The sequence below is a fragment of the Lissotriton vulgaris genome, chromosome 4_1, assembly GCF_964263255.1.
Source record: "Lissotriton vulgaris chromosome 4_1, aLisVul1.2, whole genome shotgun sequence".
Classification (NCBI taxonomy): Eukaryota; Metazoa; Chordata; class Amphibia; order Caudata; family Salamandridae; genus Lissotriton; species Lissotriton vulgaris.
The window spans coordinates 1807080478-1807096912 of record NC_141691.1 but is presented as its reverse complement, the minus strand read 5'-3'; the positions used below and the strand labels follow the sequence as shown (position 1 = coordinate 1807096912).

Here is a 16435-nt window from a genome sequence, read left to right as displayed (position 1 = left end):
GCGTTTAGGAAGTATAATTTGTTTTTGGCCATAAACATACATTAATGACCAAACCGACCTTGGTGAATAAGGCATGAGGTGTCGATAGTATGTCCAGATTGGTTGGATCCTTCCCAGAGTATCAGAATTCTCCCATTATAAACAAAATGCATAAATGAATCCTAATTGAACTCTTTTAACTGGTCTCTGATTCTTCTGAAACTTTGACATGGCTCTGTCTCCAGTCACTGTGAGCTGCTCTCTAGCTGGAGATGCCATTCAAGGCCTCAACCACCCGACTGGCAATCACAAAGCCTGGGCTGCGGCAAATGTAATGCCTGGGTACTTCGGCAGCTGGAAGGCAACAGGAGTGGAGCAGTGGTTTGAAACTTGGTGCAAGTTTAGCTATTACTCTGGACTTGCAGGACACCACTTCTTTTCAGGCTCACTCTCAACAGGCTCAGCAAGCTGCAATTCTAGTTCTGTCTGCTTTGGTTTCTGGCGTCCACTGGAGTCCCTCTTCCTGAAAGAAAATTTTTTTCACCACGTACACACGTCATCACCAGGGTTCAGTATCTGGTCTCTTGGGACATTTAAGTGTCCCATATTTAGCTATGGTGGGGTATGCCAATCATTGTGCAGACATGGGCAGATCTGACCTCATCTTCAATATGGTCACGGAACTCCTTGGTTGACTTGCAATATACTTATAATGTATGCTAGAGGGTACTTTATTCCATAAAGTCAATAGTGTACATTTGTTGAGGAGTAGGTGGAAAATAAAATAAAAATAAAGAGTTTTTGCAGTGGAGAAGTAGTGTGTACAATTTCCAACATATTGCAATTAAACATTTCGGAACTTTTATTACAGGGTGAAGGTTTCCAACTGTTCTTCACCTGCGTTAAAGCTGTTCTTGAATTCCTTAGAACTCACTTATACAGCACCAAACTTTTCAAGTCGGTTCTCCTAAACCCTGTGTTTTCCAGAAGGTGTTTCATAAACAATGTGATTTATACCCTGTTTTTGACCTAATTGGGTGCCTGCAAAATCTGTACATGTGGCACCCTCACCTTTGGTGCTAGTATCATTAGAGACTCTACTTGACAATCCATGCTGATTGCAAACACGCATCTTGCTGAAGTATGAATATTTATGGAGACACAATGAGTAGAAAGTGAAATATGTACATGGCATAGCCTTCACCGCTGAAGCAAGAGAAAAAAAATCCCACTTAGCCTAAATTTCTTCTAATATGTCAGAAAAGAAATCTGTATTCTGACCTGGAGAAGCACTACACAATATACATGCTTTGTAGATTATATTTCTCATTTAACATTTCTTAAACATTTTTTCGGTTCTACTACGAAATATCAATACATGTATTACTCTCATATATCCATTGATTTTAAAATATTTGTCATATGATTGCACTTATTTAGCAAAACCTGTACATGAAAAATACTGTACAAAACAAACAAAAGATGAAATTTAGAACCCCCATCCTGCACTCTCTCATACATACTATAAAAAATGTACCATACCATCCTTGCATACCACATCCCAGTACAAACACACATACACAAAACAATAAAACAATGGGGAAGGTGTTTCTTTTTCAACCGTTAATGTGTTGTGGGCTGAGACCACTTCTAAAAATGGTCAACGCATGTTTCGGTGTGAAAATTGCTTTTGTCCACACACCTTCTTCAGGACCACACTAATTGAGGATACTTCTAAAGATGGCCGGGGTGTAATCTTATATTGAAGCTGCCCTCCGTGCAGAGATGAAATATCTTTATTTAATGTTTTAATGAGTCCTCCAGACTCGTGTTGATTGTTTCCTTCTTCACAGGGAACAAAGTTCTTGGAAATGTTATAATAGTCACTCCCAAACTGACAATGACACTCTCAGCGGGAAGATTAGAAAGCTCCCAGAATTGACTGGTAGATGTTCAAGTTAGCAAAGCCAATAGGTAAGCATTTATGAATGAATGAATGAATGAAATGAAATTTATACCACGCAACTAAGCCCGTAGGCATCAAGGCGCCTAACCAAAGAAAATCATAAAAAGGCAAATCCAGAGCTAAGGATAGGCTTTGGCAAATAGCCACGTCTTAAGAGCCTTCCTAAAGGCTTGCTTTGAGGGAAGGGATTTAATCTCAGACGGCAGAGTGCTTCACAACCTTGGAGCCAAAGTTTAAAAGGCTCTGCCACCCCACCTAGCTCTACGGACACGTGGGATTGATAACAAGAATTTATTAGCAGAGCGCAAAGATCTGGAAGGGGTATACGGAATTAACAGATCCCTCAGGCCTCCAGATCTGTTTGTGGCCAAAGCCCCATAGATCAGACAAAGGGACTTAAAAGAGATCCTGGCCTCAATCGGAAGCCAATTCAATGCTTTTCTGGCAGCCATGGCAGAGGCCCGCCTAGGGAGATCTAGCACAAACTTCGCGGCGGCATTCTGCACCATTTGAAGTCGCATTATCAGACTCTTGTTAATGCCTATATATAAGGCATTACAATAGTCAAGTCTTGAGCCTATTAATGCTATTACAATTTGCTTTCTGGCTTGAGGGGACAGGTAATGTTTTATCTTCCTCAATATGTTTATTATGCCCCAGCATGTGGAGATAGTCCTATTTACTTGCTGACCCAACCCCAAAGTAGGGTCAATCATGACTCCTAAGTTCCTGGCCAGGGCAGTGGGTGTCGGGCACACGCTCAGGGATGAGGGCCACCATTCCGCCGACCAAATGTCCTCCTTACCTCCGAACACCAGAATTTCTGTCTTCTCGCCATTGAGCTTCAATGAATTGCAAATCATCCATTGAGCCACTGCCTCCATGCAGTGTCTAAAATTGGAGGCAGCCGAGATGACAGGTTGGGCGAGAGACATCAATATCTGCGTGTCGTCGGCGTAGGAGACTACCTCCATCCCGTAAGATCTAATGAGCCTGCCAAGTGGGGTCACATAGATGTTAAAAAGGGTCGGACTTAATGCCGACCCCTGGGGGCCCCACACTGCACAGGAAGGGATGGAGATAGGAACTCCCCCAGCTTGACTCTCTGTTCCCTCTGGCCGAGGAAAGAGGTCAGCAGACTAAGTGCGGACCCCTCAACCCCTATCTCCCTCAGTCAAGATGTTAACACTGAGGGAGACAGGGTATCAAACGCAGCCGTGAGGTCTAGCAAAATGAGGAGGGTAGTCTGGCCCATATCTTTATAGTAATAATGCATACAAAACTATTTGACAAACTTGTGTTTGTATGCTTTGTCACTTTAAAACCATACCTATTCGTTTAGCCATTGCTTTTTACTATTTTAAATCTGAAAAGTACACGCTGTCATCAAACATGTAAATATTTATATCATCCATGCGTTTTATATATCCTTTCTCTAGAATGTTTTGTACTGAAGCAGGCATTTTCTATGGCTTCGTCAGTTCTCCATTGCCACCGGCAAACTTTTGGGCTTTTGACAACGCTTGTTTTTTTTTTTTTTTTTGCACAAGCGATCTACATAATGTTTGGTGCAAGAAGGAGGAGGTAATCGAGCAAACAGGAGCTTCTAGTTGTAATCTTGCATCTTACCAACTAAATCTGCTACTTAAAACGCACATTTCCCATGAAAAAAATTGAAGTTAATTAACACACATCGAGTTATGCGTGAAATGATGTAAGCCGAGGCATTTCAGGTACTCTCAGCCTGTTCTTTTCAGCACTTACTTCCAATATCAGCTGATGCCAACCTCAGTAACACAGTCAATTATGTCTTGCTTGTTGAATCTGCCGGCATCGGTTTCATTCATTTAGCAAAGACGGGAATTTCAATTTAATTGAGGGATACTTTCTCATTTCATCCTATCTTCATTTTACTGAGTATAGAACTCTTCATAAAACGCCACAACTTACCAGATGCTTGTCTGCCATTGGGACTTTGAAATCCTTCCCCGTCGTAATCACTGCTTCCGGGGCTGGACACAGAGAACACTCGGTAACCCACATTTTGGACCAAAGCTGGGGCTTTCCACTGCCATACCACGGTGTCTCCTACAGCGATATCCAGGTATGCTGGAGACCAGGCATATCCACGCCCAAAGTCTGTGCCAACAAAAACACACACTTTTAGTACATACACTTTTGTGACATTCTCAAACGTCACCTTTCCTGAAACCTGTTGTGGACACCGGCACTTACTGCACTGGAAACGAAATAAATTCAAAGTCCTAATAGAGATTTTTTCAATAAAGAACGGAATATCTGAAAATTAAAGGTGGTGAATAAATACAGAAGCAGCACTTCCCAATGCAAGTCCATTTTTTTAATCACTGTCAACTTTGTTAAAATAAAATGATAACAAATATACAGGAGTGACTTCCAATTCTGTGACACTTAGCCACACCCTCTTCCGTTCACAAGTGTTAGGGTTAATGTGTGAAATGCCCTTTGCACCCAAGTGCTGGTCACATGCCTCTGTCTGTGAGTGAATGGATCTGTGAATGCATGTCTGTTTGTGATTTTTGTGATTGTGCCTTTTTGACATACTTGTGGTTACCAATAGCATTATGGCGGCTCATCCTTGCCATAATGAGGGACTTTCTGTCATTAATACAACTATAACTGGAATAATGGACATCCACAATTGACATCTTGCGGGCACTCTAGACAGTGTGGCTGTGGCTGCTATATTACTGGTGCAGGCATAGCTGTGCCAATCCTTCACAGAATATGTGGATTTTTTTTTGTCCTCATCTCACCTTTAAGCAAATTGCTAAATGTTACAGCCGTTTTATGGACCTGGGCTCCCTCCGGCCGACTGCACATGCTTAGGTCTCCCGACCAACTCCTTACACTGGAGTTTTAAAGGTGTAATCATAGGACCGGGAGCCTTCATGCTTCATTCGCTATACAGTCTCAAGTCTCTACCCATGATGATAAGAGGTTGCCAGAGGCTATTTGAGATGTTACCAACACTGGCGATATCGAGACGAGCCATTGTAAATGCAGAGTTCAACCAATCTTCTGTTCTTGGGGGGTTGGGGTCTTTCTATTTCAGGCAGATTTCCCTACGCGCTAGTGAAATAAGACACAGTAAAAGTCCTCTGTCTTTCGCTGCCAGATTCTTTGTTGAAGAGCAGTCATTGGCAAAAAAGACTAGAGTCCCATTAACCGTGATATTTATACCAAAGATCTTGCGCAGTTAGCCCCCTATCCCTTCCCAAAATGTTACAAGCTTTGCACATTCAAAAAAAACATAGATGTCATTTGCTTTAGGGTCCATGCATCTATAACATTTCGGTTAAGGGGATGGGGCCAATTTTCCTATTTTAGCTGGGGTATAATATATGCGGTTGGTAACAAAGAAATGGTTTTTCTTTAGACTAGCTGATTTGGTATATTTGTATAGAAGATTTATGGAGGGCTCTAATAACTCCTCTATAACAGATTCAAAGGGGGATTGTCTCCACACCAAAGCCTAAGATGGAATATCTTTGTCGTCTGCTTCAACCAATTTCTTGTACCAAATTGATACCTCTCTCTTTATCTGGTTGTCTGACATAAAGAGGAGCTCGGTTTCCCAGTCTCCCATTATACCCCGGCTCTCTGCCTCGAACCAGGATTTCAGTTGTAAGAACTTGAATTTGGAGAATCCAGGGCCTATTTCAGCTTTCAATATTTCCCACGAATACACCCCATCAGTATCCCCCAGATCTGACCAAATGGAAATTCCAGCCTCCTTAATAGGAGCAGCCAACCTATCTTTAAGGCAAAGAGGAGTCCCCGGGGAATCCCAAATGGGAGCGTGGGCCGAGTAGTAGTAGTAGTAGTAAAGCTTTATTTCGATATAGAAACATACGAGTAGTACCCAATCTTGCATGTAGTCCTTACTTTGCACCAGATTTCTAGTGCGTTTTACAGGTCCTTCAAGTGCACCTTCTTAAAAAATGTTGGTGCTCCGAATTTATAAAGGAACCCTTCTGTTCTGCCCCCTTCAACATTGCTTGTCAATTCACTGAGCAGAAGACCCCAAGCTGAAAGTATTGGTTTTGTTAAAAGCATCCAGATGGCTTTAAATTGGAATGCTACCAGGTACCAACTGATATCCGGAAGAGCTAACCCACCTTTGAGCAACCTCTGCCTCAATTTCTTCCAGACAACCTCACTCCTTTGTCCCCCCCATTTAAAACTCCCGATCTTTCCCTGTATTTTCGAGATATCATGTTGAGGGAACCTCAGAGGACAGCGTAAAAAATGTATGTCAGCTTAGGGAGGACAGTCATTTTAACTAAATTTACCTTACCGAAAATAGTCAAAGGAAGATTCTTCCACCTTGCGAACAAGCGATCTAATTCTTTGATGACTCTTTTCAGATTCAAGGGAGCAATTCTGTCTAACTCACTGACTATTGTAATGCCTAGATATTTGAACTCAGTACTGGTCTGCCCCGTCCAGTGTGTTATATTACAGCACATTACCTCCGTCTTGGAGGACTTGGCTAGATATCCAGAAATTGAGCCAAACTCCCCCAAGAGGGTCTCAACCCTTGGCATTGTTACTTCTGGGTCACTGGTGTAGAGAACAATGTTGTCGCATACAGTGCTATTCTTGATGTACACTGCTGTGATTTAAAAGGGAGAATCCGATCATCAAGCGTTATTGCCTGGGCCAACAGCTCTATATACATGTCGAACAGCAGGGGGGAAATGGGGCAGCCCTGCCTAGTTCCCCTCTGAATCCCGAAGCTAGAAGTGAGCGTCCCATTTACCAAGATTTTTGCAGAGGCTCCCTGATAGCATTGTTTGAGAGTATGAATAAACACCGGGCCTATGCCCATAGCTTCCAGCACCTCCCAAAGGTAGGACCAACAGACCCTATCGAACGCCTTGGCAGCATCTAAAGCGATTACCACCAAGGGTTCGGATCTTGCTGTGGCCAGATCAATATTGCCAATGAGGAGCTGTGTCTGTTCCTGAATGAAACGCCCTATAATAAACCCCTTTTGATCAGAGCTGACGAACCCAGGAGCCAGTTTGGCCAATCTCCCTGCCAAGATACCCATAAAGATTTTATAATCGGAATTAAGCAGGGAGATTGGTCGATAGGAGTCTGCCCTCAGAGGATCCTTCCCAGGCTTAGGTATTAATATGATGGTCGCCTCTCTCCATGAACTTGGTATTTGCCCTGATGGACTGTAGATTGATTGAAATAAGGTTCCCAATGTTGGCGCTATCTCATCCTCCAGAAGTTTGTATACCTCATTTGGGAGGGCATCCAGACCTGCTGCTTTCTTGTTTTTAGATAACTTTATTTGAGTTTTAATTCCCTCCAGCGAGATCGGGGAGTCCAAAAGGTCTCTACCCTCCTGCGTTAGGGATGAAAGTAATTTAGTACTCAGCCAGGTCTGGATTTGGTTTTTTGAGGGGTTCACATCCTCCTTGTAGAGATCTGTAAAGAGGGAGAGAAGGCAGTTCTTTATGTCGTCTAAATCTGTGGATTTATCCCCACTACTATTAATAACTAACTCGCTTATATTATTTTTAGTGCGGTCAGTTCTGGCCTTCGATGCCAGCAAAGCACCAGCCTTCTCGCCATATTCAAAGTTCTCAATGTTTTTATTTTACCATTGGGCCCTACATTTCTCCTCTAGCTTACCTCTATAGTCCAAACTAGCTGTCTCAAGATCCTCCTGTACTTTACCAACCCTTTCGGGTGGACCCCCCCTGATAAAAGAAGATTGGCTTCTAGCATCTTAATTCTATATTCTCTCTGTTTTAGCTCACAACCTTCAATTTTGTTTTTGAAAGATATAAAACCATGTAGCCTACCTGTAAGATTAGCCTTAAAGGCGTCCCTTACAACTCCTATGGACGTTGAACCGATGTTAATCTCAAAAACTCCAAGGAGGAGGCTTTAATGGCCGAGATGATTTCCGGGTCAGTTAACATTCTCCTATTTAGAGTCCATCTCGTCTGAGTTGTCTTTGTTGTACTATTACATGAAAATATAACAGGGGCATGGTCCGAGAGGTGACTAGGGAGAATAGAAATAGCGGAGGTTTTAGACAAGAGATCCCTACTCATAAGTATGTAGTCGATCCTTGAAAAGTGGTGATGTATTTTACTATAAAACGTAAACCCAGCCGCATCTCCCATCACGCCCCTCCAGACATCTACCAACCCTATGTCGTGCATTAGATTTTTCATTGCACGCCGAATATGAGGAGCCCCTACATACTGACACTGATTTGACCTATACTTATGAGGGTCCAAGAGGACATTAAAGTCCCCCTCTACAATTATAGGAGGATTCTCCAAAATTAACTTTGAATAAAGTTTGGAAATATAAGTAGGGTCATCCACATTCGAGCCATAAAAAGACACACAGACCAAATCCATACCCTCTAGATCCAAATGTGCAATGACCCACCTCCCAGTTTGGCCAGTCTGAAAAGATTTTATAGGATACACTAACCCTCTTTTTATTAGGATTGCAACTCCACGAGTATTTGTTGTTTGACCAGAGGTGCAGAAGCTCTCAACCCAAGAAGTATTTGTAAACAATTTTCTAGATTCCTCAGCAGTCAGATGGGTCTCTTGCAGAAAACATATCTGCGCCTCGGAAAGTTCAAGATATTTCATTACTAGTCTCTGTCTCCTAGTACATCTCATTCCATTGACATTCCAAGAGACAAAGCTTTTCTTACTACGCTGAGTCGCTACTCCTGCCATAGCTTCAGAGTTCTTTGACCCAGAACCAGCGGCCCATTAACTGACATTCTAAAGTGAGATGAGTAAGAAAGATTGGAGAACCATACCCGGAAGAACAATTTGAGACTCTTGAATGATCCGGAGACCATTGAAGGGGCCGATCGGAAGGGATTTATCATTTCGCTGTTACAGGGGACAGTACTTAAGAGCTCTCCGGGTATAAACTTAGCCCAAGAGATTCAAAGGGTCCATCGGGACCCTTTTTAGGAAGACGCAAGGCCAACTTAAGCCCTGGAAGATTCTGGTTAACTTTCTCTCTTATGCCGTCAAAGAACAAATATTATCTGCAGGTCTCAAGGAGGGCTCTGTCTCCTTTTCTCTTACAGGGCATGAACCAATTATTTTTCAAATAAGATCAGATATATCCCACACTACAGCTACCAGGCAATGGGAATTTGGGAGCAGATTAGAAGAGTTTAAGGGATTAGGAGTCAAGGCCCAATTGAAGTTCCCAGCTCAGTTACGAGCTATGTTCACTAATAAAATATATCAGTTTCATACCACTGAAGAGGTTGATGACTTCATAGCAAAGATCAGAGGAGGGATGCCTGGGAATTAACTGAGGGAGTGTGCTGTTATGAGGGTACGAAGATAGCAGGATTCGCTCTTTATTATGGTAGTTAAGATCGTCTATTCATTCTTTTTTTTCTTAGTAAGTTTTCTTTTTGCTTGTTAAGGTGGGTGAGACTAAATAGTCTTAGCCTATCTGGAAGGGAGGGTTCCTCAAGGAAATGAAGAGGCACAGGTGAAAGGGTGGGAGGGGAAGGGGGCACTGGGTGGGGGGTACGGGGAAAAAATGAGATTATGGGGATTCTTGATGTAATTGTGGCTATCGCAGCAGAAAGATGGTCTTGGCCTAATTGTGCCAATACACAACATATTGCAGGTATTCTTGACAACATTATGCCTTTCCATGGGATAAAGCTGAGCTCACATCATTCAGTCTATGTATTCTTGGTGTAATTCTGGCTACCCTGGCATCCCTTTGGTGAAAATCACTGCCATATGATGGACAACCATAACATTGAATTACGATGATAAATGGGCACGGAAGGGAGAATCTCCACTTATGTGAGGACACTGCATGTGAGACCTTGTTGAACATACAAAGCACGTTTTTGTGTTGTAAACATGTCATTTCTACAATGTTTACGATCTTCTGTTTGGGGAACTTAGTTAAGTCATCCAAAATGAAAAGTTTACATTTTATGGCGGCATGCATTTTCAGCCAATATCTTGGGACAAAATTATTGGATTTCAAAATATACATCAAACATTTTTAAACATTTACATTTTTGAGGGAAAATGAATGCTGAGTTTGGGGGTCTTATTGCGAGGGCATTTATGGTCATTGGAGGACTCCTGTGTAAGCATTTACATATGCATTATGATGACATTCGTTATAATATTAGAATGTTACTAATAATTAAATATTTGGAGTTTGCAAACTGTTCATGCAATCAGTCTCTGACAGATGGATAAGCATCGCTGAAGGAAGGACCGATTAGCAAAGCAGGGCATGTCATTCTAAATCATCATTCTCGACTTAAATAATGAGATTCTGACAAATGGTAAAGTATAAAACACCACACATTCAATGGAAATGCCCTATATGGATACCTATTCTTTCTATACGGTGAAATAGCACTTACGTATGTCTGAGCCATTATTGCTGACCAAGTGTGTTGTATCACTTGAATGAATGACACATTCTATGTTCTCTTCTGTTGATGAAGTAACCTGGCAAGGCAGCGAACCTGCAAAAGTAACAATGATTATGAAGCACAAATGCACAAAAAAAGTACTTGCTTAAGAACAAAACATAATTGTTGTTCTTCTTCTGATGGACAGAATCCGCAAACTAAGCCATTTGATCTGCAATTACAAAATGAAATAGTCGAGAAAAGCAATTATAGAGTCAATGAGCAAAGCATAATAAAATGAAACATTTCAATGAACAAAACTTTACACTCCATGAGAAGAAATGTAAGAAGTCACAACAAAAATGTACAAGTTAGGGGTATCAAACATAGGTCTAGCAGGGTCTGATTGGTGCCACATAAGGTTATATACCAGCAATGGCTCTCAATGAAGTTCATTAGCATAGTTAGTGGTAGTCATGATTATATCTGGACCTATTTTGGGCATCCATGGCATAGCATTTATGGGAATTTCATCAACCTCCTTTCTTGCCCATAATGATGCTTTTCATCTGGGGCAGAGACTAAGAGAAATAAACTGTGTTTAAATCTACAGTACCTTGTTAGCTACCATAAGGCTGAATAACACACCATAATTTATATCATTACATTGAGTGTCTAGATGGATATTACATGTGAAGAACTGTTGGCATAGAGCGTTTTTATGTATTTTTATATGCGGGGGATTTATCATATATCTGTGAGCGAGTGCAAGAGAGAATAATGTACAGGGAAAGATGGCTGAATGGGGCAATGTTTTGTCACAATAATTGAAAAATGTCATAAAGTTACAGATATAAACGTTATTCTGGGTAGAATTATACGTTGAGTGTACTGTTAAGAGGTCTATTGACAAGATCTCAAGCTCTCGCTGTGTGAGGGAGTCCATCGCCTTGCTATAAAGCATTTGACACACAGAGGCACTGATTCTCTCTTCTCAGCCAGGTCGGACTGGGACAGAAAATAGGTCAGAGCACCCAAAAAAATGTTCACCATTAGCGAAACAGATACCTACAAAAAAGTGGCCCACATTTGCAAATCAGGCTAGTTCTGAACATGTAAAGACACGCTTCCTTGGTAATTTGCAAGGTATGCATTTGTGTTTGGTGCAGGCAATGCTTGTGGTAATATAAGGGAAATCTACAGTAAAACCCGCCAACCTGCCTACAAAACAGGCCCATAAACTGCTAAAAAAAACATGTTCATATACTGATCTGGCAGCCGAGACCATCGGGAACAGCCCGATTGCCTCATAGTATTAAGATCAATGGGGCCACCCTGTTTCCCTCGGAACCTGGGTATCGAATTGCAAAGCTAAGAGTGGTTCCGGCGGGTAAGCACCATATGGTGCTTATTTACACCCAAACCATTTCTTCAAAATCAATTTAAATTATACAAAGCAATCCTGAATGTACCACACATACAGCAAATCAGCAAACATATAAATGTATTACTTTTTGTTTTGATTTGCTGCTTTTTTAGAAAAACTTTTTTTCATAAAACAATTTTGCACAGTGAATAAATATGGGCTGTCAGACAAAAGAAAACACTAACAATACGAAGAAAATTCAATGGGTGACTGTGGTGACAAAAAGTGAAATGGTTACATTTGAGATTCAAACATAAACAAAACAATAACATAAATTCTCTGTCCTTCTCCGGTCTTTCACTCTAGCATGCACTGTCTTTTAAATATCTAGTCATAGTGAGCCTGGACATGAGCCAATTTCACGTCGATGTTTCGACCCTGTAGATACATCTGTCTGTAGATACATCAGATAGGGTCCTCCTCAGGTCAAAGTAGACAAGCGACAGACTTTGTTTGTTAGATCATGAATTTACTCCTCCGAGCCCGGACGGAGCTTGACCAAAAAATTTCTTTATCCACTTAACCGGGGCGCAAATTTCTCCATGGTGCTGTGGTTTAAATGAGTGGGCGGAGCGCGTCGGCCAACGGACGTGCGTAGGACTACCAAGGTAGTGCTTGTGACGGCCATTGGCCGACGTGCGCAGCAAAGGACTTAAAGATGAGGATCATCCATGTGCCCCCATTCGTTAATCTGTATTAGTTTGGCATCAGCTGTAATCCAAATTTCAGTTTCGGCTTATGGTCTCTCTCCTGGTTGCTGCTGCTTGAAGGAGAAAGACCATAGATGCCGGCAATCATGACCTCATTGATGTGTGGATAGTGGCAGTCAATTGACTTGGATAACTTTAATCAAGTGGATTTTCTTTACACCCTCTGGAGTTCGATGCATATGACCGTGAAGGTGCCTGGATGCCCAGTATCCCAACACTTGGACCCAACCAAGAGAATGTCAGGGAGCACCGCCGCGGCCCCCGTCAAGGTACCTGAGGGCCCAGGATCCCAACTCTGGGCCCCAACCAAGAGGAAGTCGGGGAGCGCCATTGCGCTCCCTGCGAAGATGACTGCGGGCTCCAGGATCCCCACCCTGGGCACTAGAGTGGGGAAGGAAGCCAGGCAGCCCTGTTGCGCTTCTAGTAAGGCCCAGTAGAGGAGGTGCTGGCTCTCGGAGCAACACACAAATGTGGTGGCCGCCCAGGGGAACCGGTGGGAGCAGCCGGGGGTGGGCTCCCCAGCTGCTCTCCAACATCATTCCTGCATTCAGGGTGACCAGGTGGAACTGGGCCCCTGAGAAAAGGTGTAATGTGGCGCAAGGCCACCAGGATGGACAGAGTAGCTCTCCCCAGAGCAGCAGTGGAGCCGCTGCTCAAAGATGCACGCACAGAGGACACCCCATAATGCCCTGCAGGGCCTGGATGCATTTATGCGGAAGAACCGCTCATTTTGGGCTTGTGGTGACCCCAGGAAGTTGGTGTCACTCCCCCTCATGAAACAACGGTGTGGGAGGAGCTGCAGGAGCAGCACACACTCCCCAAGAGGAATGGGAAAGTCCCCACCATTAGTCTCTAAGGATCATAAAAGAATAACTTCTCAGGAGCTTTGTTAATTTGTCAAGCTCCCTGGGTGTTGAAACTTTTGTTCGACCGCGGGGAAGATCTTTTCTACCAGGAGCAAGGATTATGGTGGCACGGTTGGTGGCCAAAGTTAGTCCATGGAGAGATTTTCTGCTGTCAGACACTTTCTAGGGGTGGGAGGTTTTTAATGGACAGATGTGCAGTTCCAAAGTAAGTTAACCTGTATGCAACATGGTTTAATGTGATCTCTCTATGGTAAGCACCTTTTAAGGGGTGTAGGAATTATGAAAGTACAGCAATGATATGATTCCTGTGGTGCCCTTTCGGGGCTGTGATGGAATTGCATATTGTAGGTTTCCAGTTATGATAAGTATACCATGCTCCCCAGTCATGCTTAGACATATATTCTTGCTACTGCGTTAGTTGAACAACCAGACTGTCAGCCACTGTGATCTTAGTGTGTATACTTTATTGTCAGTATATTTCATTATGGCAGGTGTTCCCATTACAAAATGCTTGTTGAAATTATGTGGTGGGCTCTTGCTTGGTGCCAGTGGTAAGGGCCCTCATTCCAAGTTAGCATCAACACGTGGCATTTGGGGGCAAGATGATGTTCATACATGCGAGTGGTGGTACTGTACCCCCTCCTGCGAGAGCGGTGTGAAGGTTTATGCAATGTCAAGACGTATTTCCATCAGCTTATGCATATTTGTAAATTGTTGCATAGTGTTGAATAGTGTGTGTGTACTAATTGTACTTTTCCTTTTTTATAAAGAAAAGCACAGACTGGACAATCAATTATTGAGTGTGATTTCCGCTTATCTATCAAATGTGATTACTAGCCCACACCACCTTCCTTGAGTAAACCTTGGACTGCTCTGTTAAGCTACCCTCTGTGAGTCAAGTGCTACAATGGGGTAGTTGGTTCCCAATGAAGGACAGATGTTGACCCATTACTTGTGCAGCCCTCACAACTAATGCCTCGTTTTTCAACACCTGGCTTCCTATTCATTTCAAAATGGTTGCCATACATGGACTTTACTAGGCTCTCACAATGTTCTCATAGTGAACGTGTCAGGTGACCATTTTGCAATAGTGGCCAAAGCTGGATTGCCATTGTTAAGAGTGACTGCACCTAAGAGAGCTTCCTACTCTGCATGAACATAAGCAGGAGGAAGATATTGTGGTGGGGGCCTATGAGGCACTTGGCACTTGGATGTTCCTATTGCCTTAATGTCATTTCAAAGTATGTTTGGCCTCAATAGCATTCCAAAGGGTGGCAGACAGAGGAAGATTGTGGAATAGCTGACCTGATTCAGTAGCTGTTGTACTGCTCTGGTGCCAATCAATCAATCAATGACATTTATAGAGCGCGCTACATACCCGTAGGGTCTCAAGGCACTGGGGGGGGGGGGGGGGGGGGTGCCGCTACTGCTCGAACAGCCAGGTCTTCAGCTTCTTCCTGAAGGAGAGGTGGTCTTGGGTCAGGCGCAGGTCGGTCGGGAGGGAGTTCCAGGTCTTGGCGGCCAGGTAGGAGAAGGACCTTCCTCCTGTAGTCGCTCTTCGGATGCGGGGGACGTCGGCGAGGGCGTGGTTGGCTGATCGGAGGTGGCGTTTGGGAGCGTAGAAGTTGACTCGGCTGTTGAGGTAGCTCGGGCCTTGGTCGTGTAGGGCTTTGTGTGCGTGGGTGAGGAGGCGGAAGGTGATTCTTTTGTTGACGGGGAGCCAGTGAAGGTCTCTCAGATGTCCGGAGATGTGGCTGGTTCGTGGGATGTCGAGGATGAGTCTGGCTGAGGCGTTCTGGATCCGCTGGAGTCTCTTCTGGAGCTTGGCGGTGGTACCGGCATAGAGGGCGTTGCCGTAGTCCAGTCGGCTGGTGACGAGGGCCTGGGTGACGGTCTTCCTGGTCTCGGTGGGGATCCACCAGAAGATCTTCCGTAGCATGCGAAGGATGTTGAAGCATGCCGATGAGACGTTGTTGACTTGCCTGGTCATGGAGAGGGAGGAGTCCAGGATGAAGCCCAGGTTGCGTGCATGGTCTGTCGGTTTGGGTGCGGTGCCCAGGGCGGGAGGCCACCAGGAGTCGTCCCAGGCGGAGGGTGAGGAGCCCAGGATGAGGACCTCCGTCTTGTCCGAGTTCAGTTTCAGGCGGCTGGTCGTCATCCACTCGGCTACCTCTTTCATCCCTTCGTGCAGGTTGGCTCTGGCGGCGGCGGGGTCGTTGGTCAGGGAGAGGCTCAGCTGGGTGTCGTCGGCGTAGGAGATTATGTTGAGGTTGTGCTGGCGTGTGCGATGGCCGCGAGGGGGCTCATGTAGACGTTGAAGAGGGTGGGGCTCAGAGAGGATCCTTGAGGGACGCCGCAGATGACTTCGGTGGCCTCTGACTTGTACGGTGATAGACGGACTCTCTGTGTTCTTCCGTCGAGGAAGGAGATGATCCATTCCAGCGCCTTGTCCTGGATTCCGACGTTGCTGAGGCGCTGTACTAGGGTGCGGTGGCAGACAGTGTCGAATGCCGCGGAGAGGTCTAGGAGGATGAGGGCCGCTGTTTCTCCGTTGTCCATCAGGGCTCGGATGTCATCGGTGGCGGCGATGAGGGCGGTCTCGGTGCCAAGAACATTCCATATTAGCCCAGAGACATGCAGATTGCCAGGCTCATACAGTGCACATTTCTGTAGGCCATTTTGGATAGTCATGAAAACTGTGCTGTCGCTCTTGTGAATCACTGAGCACAAGACTGCTTCATCCACTGTTCGAAGAGAAGCAGGAGCAACAGTATATAGGGAAGGGTGTTGCACATGCATTCCTGTGTCTTCACTTGTTTTCCAAGATATGCTTGGACTCACAGATGTTCCAAATTGACTTTTATGTGGAACTAGTATTTATTTTGTCTACTCACCCACCACACTAGTGGCTGGAGGCAATTGTTAATGTAACCACATGCAATATGCAGTGGGCTGATACAAAACCCAAAGGATAGCCCATCAAATTAAGTCCGAAGGGGGGTTACTGCCCCTTTCTGCACGCAGTATGGTTTATGGTTT

The 16435-nt window shown here is 44.2% G+C and overlaps 1 protein-coding gene across 1 annotated transcript in view; it reads right to left on the bottom strand.

Annotated features, from left to right (window-relative positions):
* Nucleotides 1-16435, bottom strand: part of LOC147724585 (fibrocystin-L-like) — a 505554-nt gene that overhangs the window by 298171 nt on the left and 190948 nt on the right. Inside the window, exons 36-37 of the mRNA XM_086918064.1 lie at nucleotides 10404-10508; nucleotides 3896-4084 (exon numbers count right to left, since the gene is read on the bottom strand). Coding sequence (XP_086774190.1) covers nucleotides 3896-4084; nucleotides 10404-10508 — 294 coding nt within the window. The remainder of the gene's footprint in view (nucleotides 1-3895; nucleotides 4085-10403; nucleotides 10509-16435) is intronic.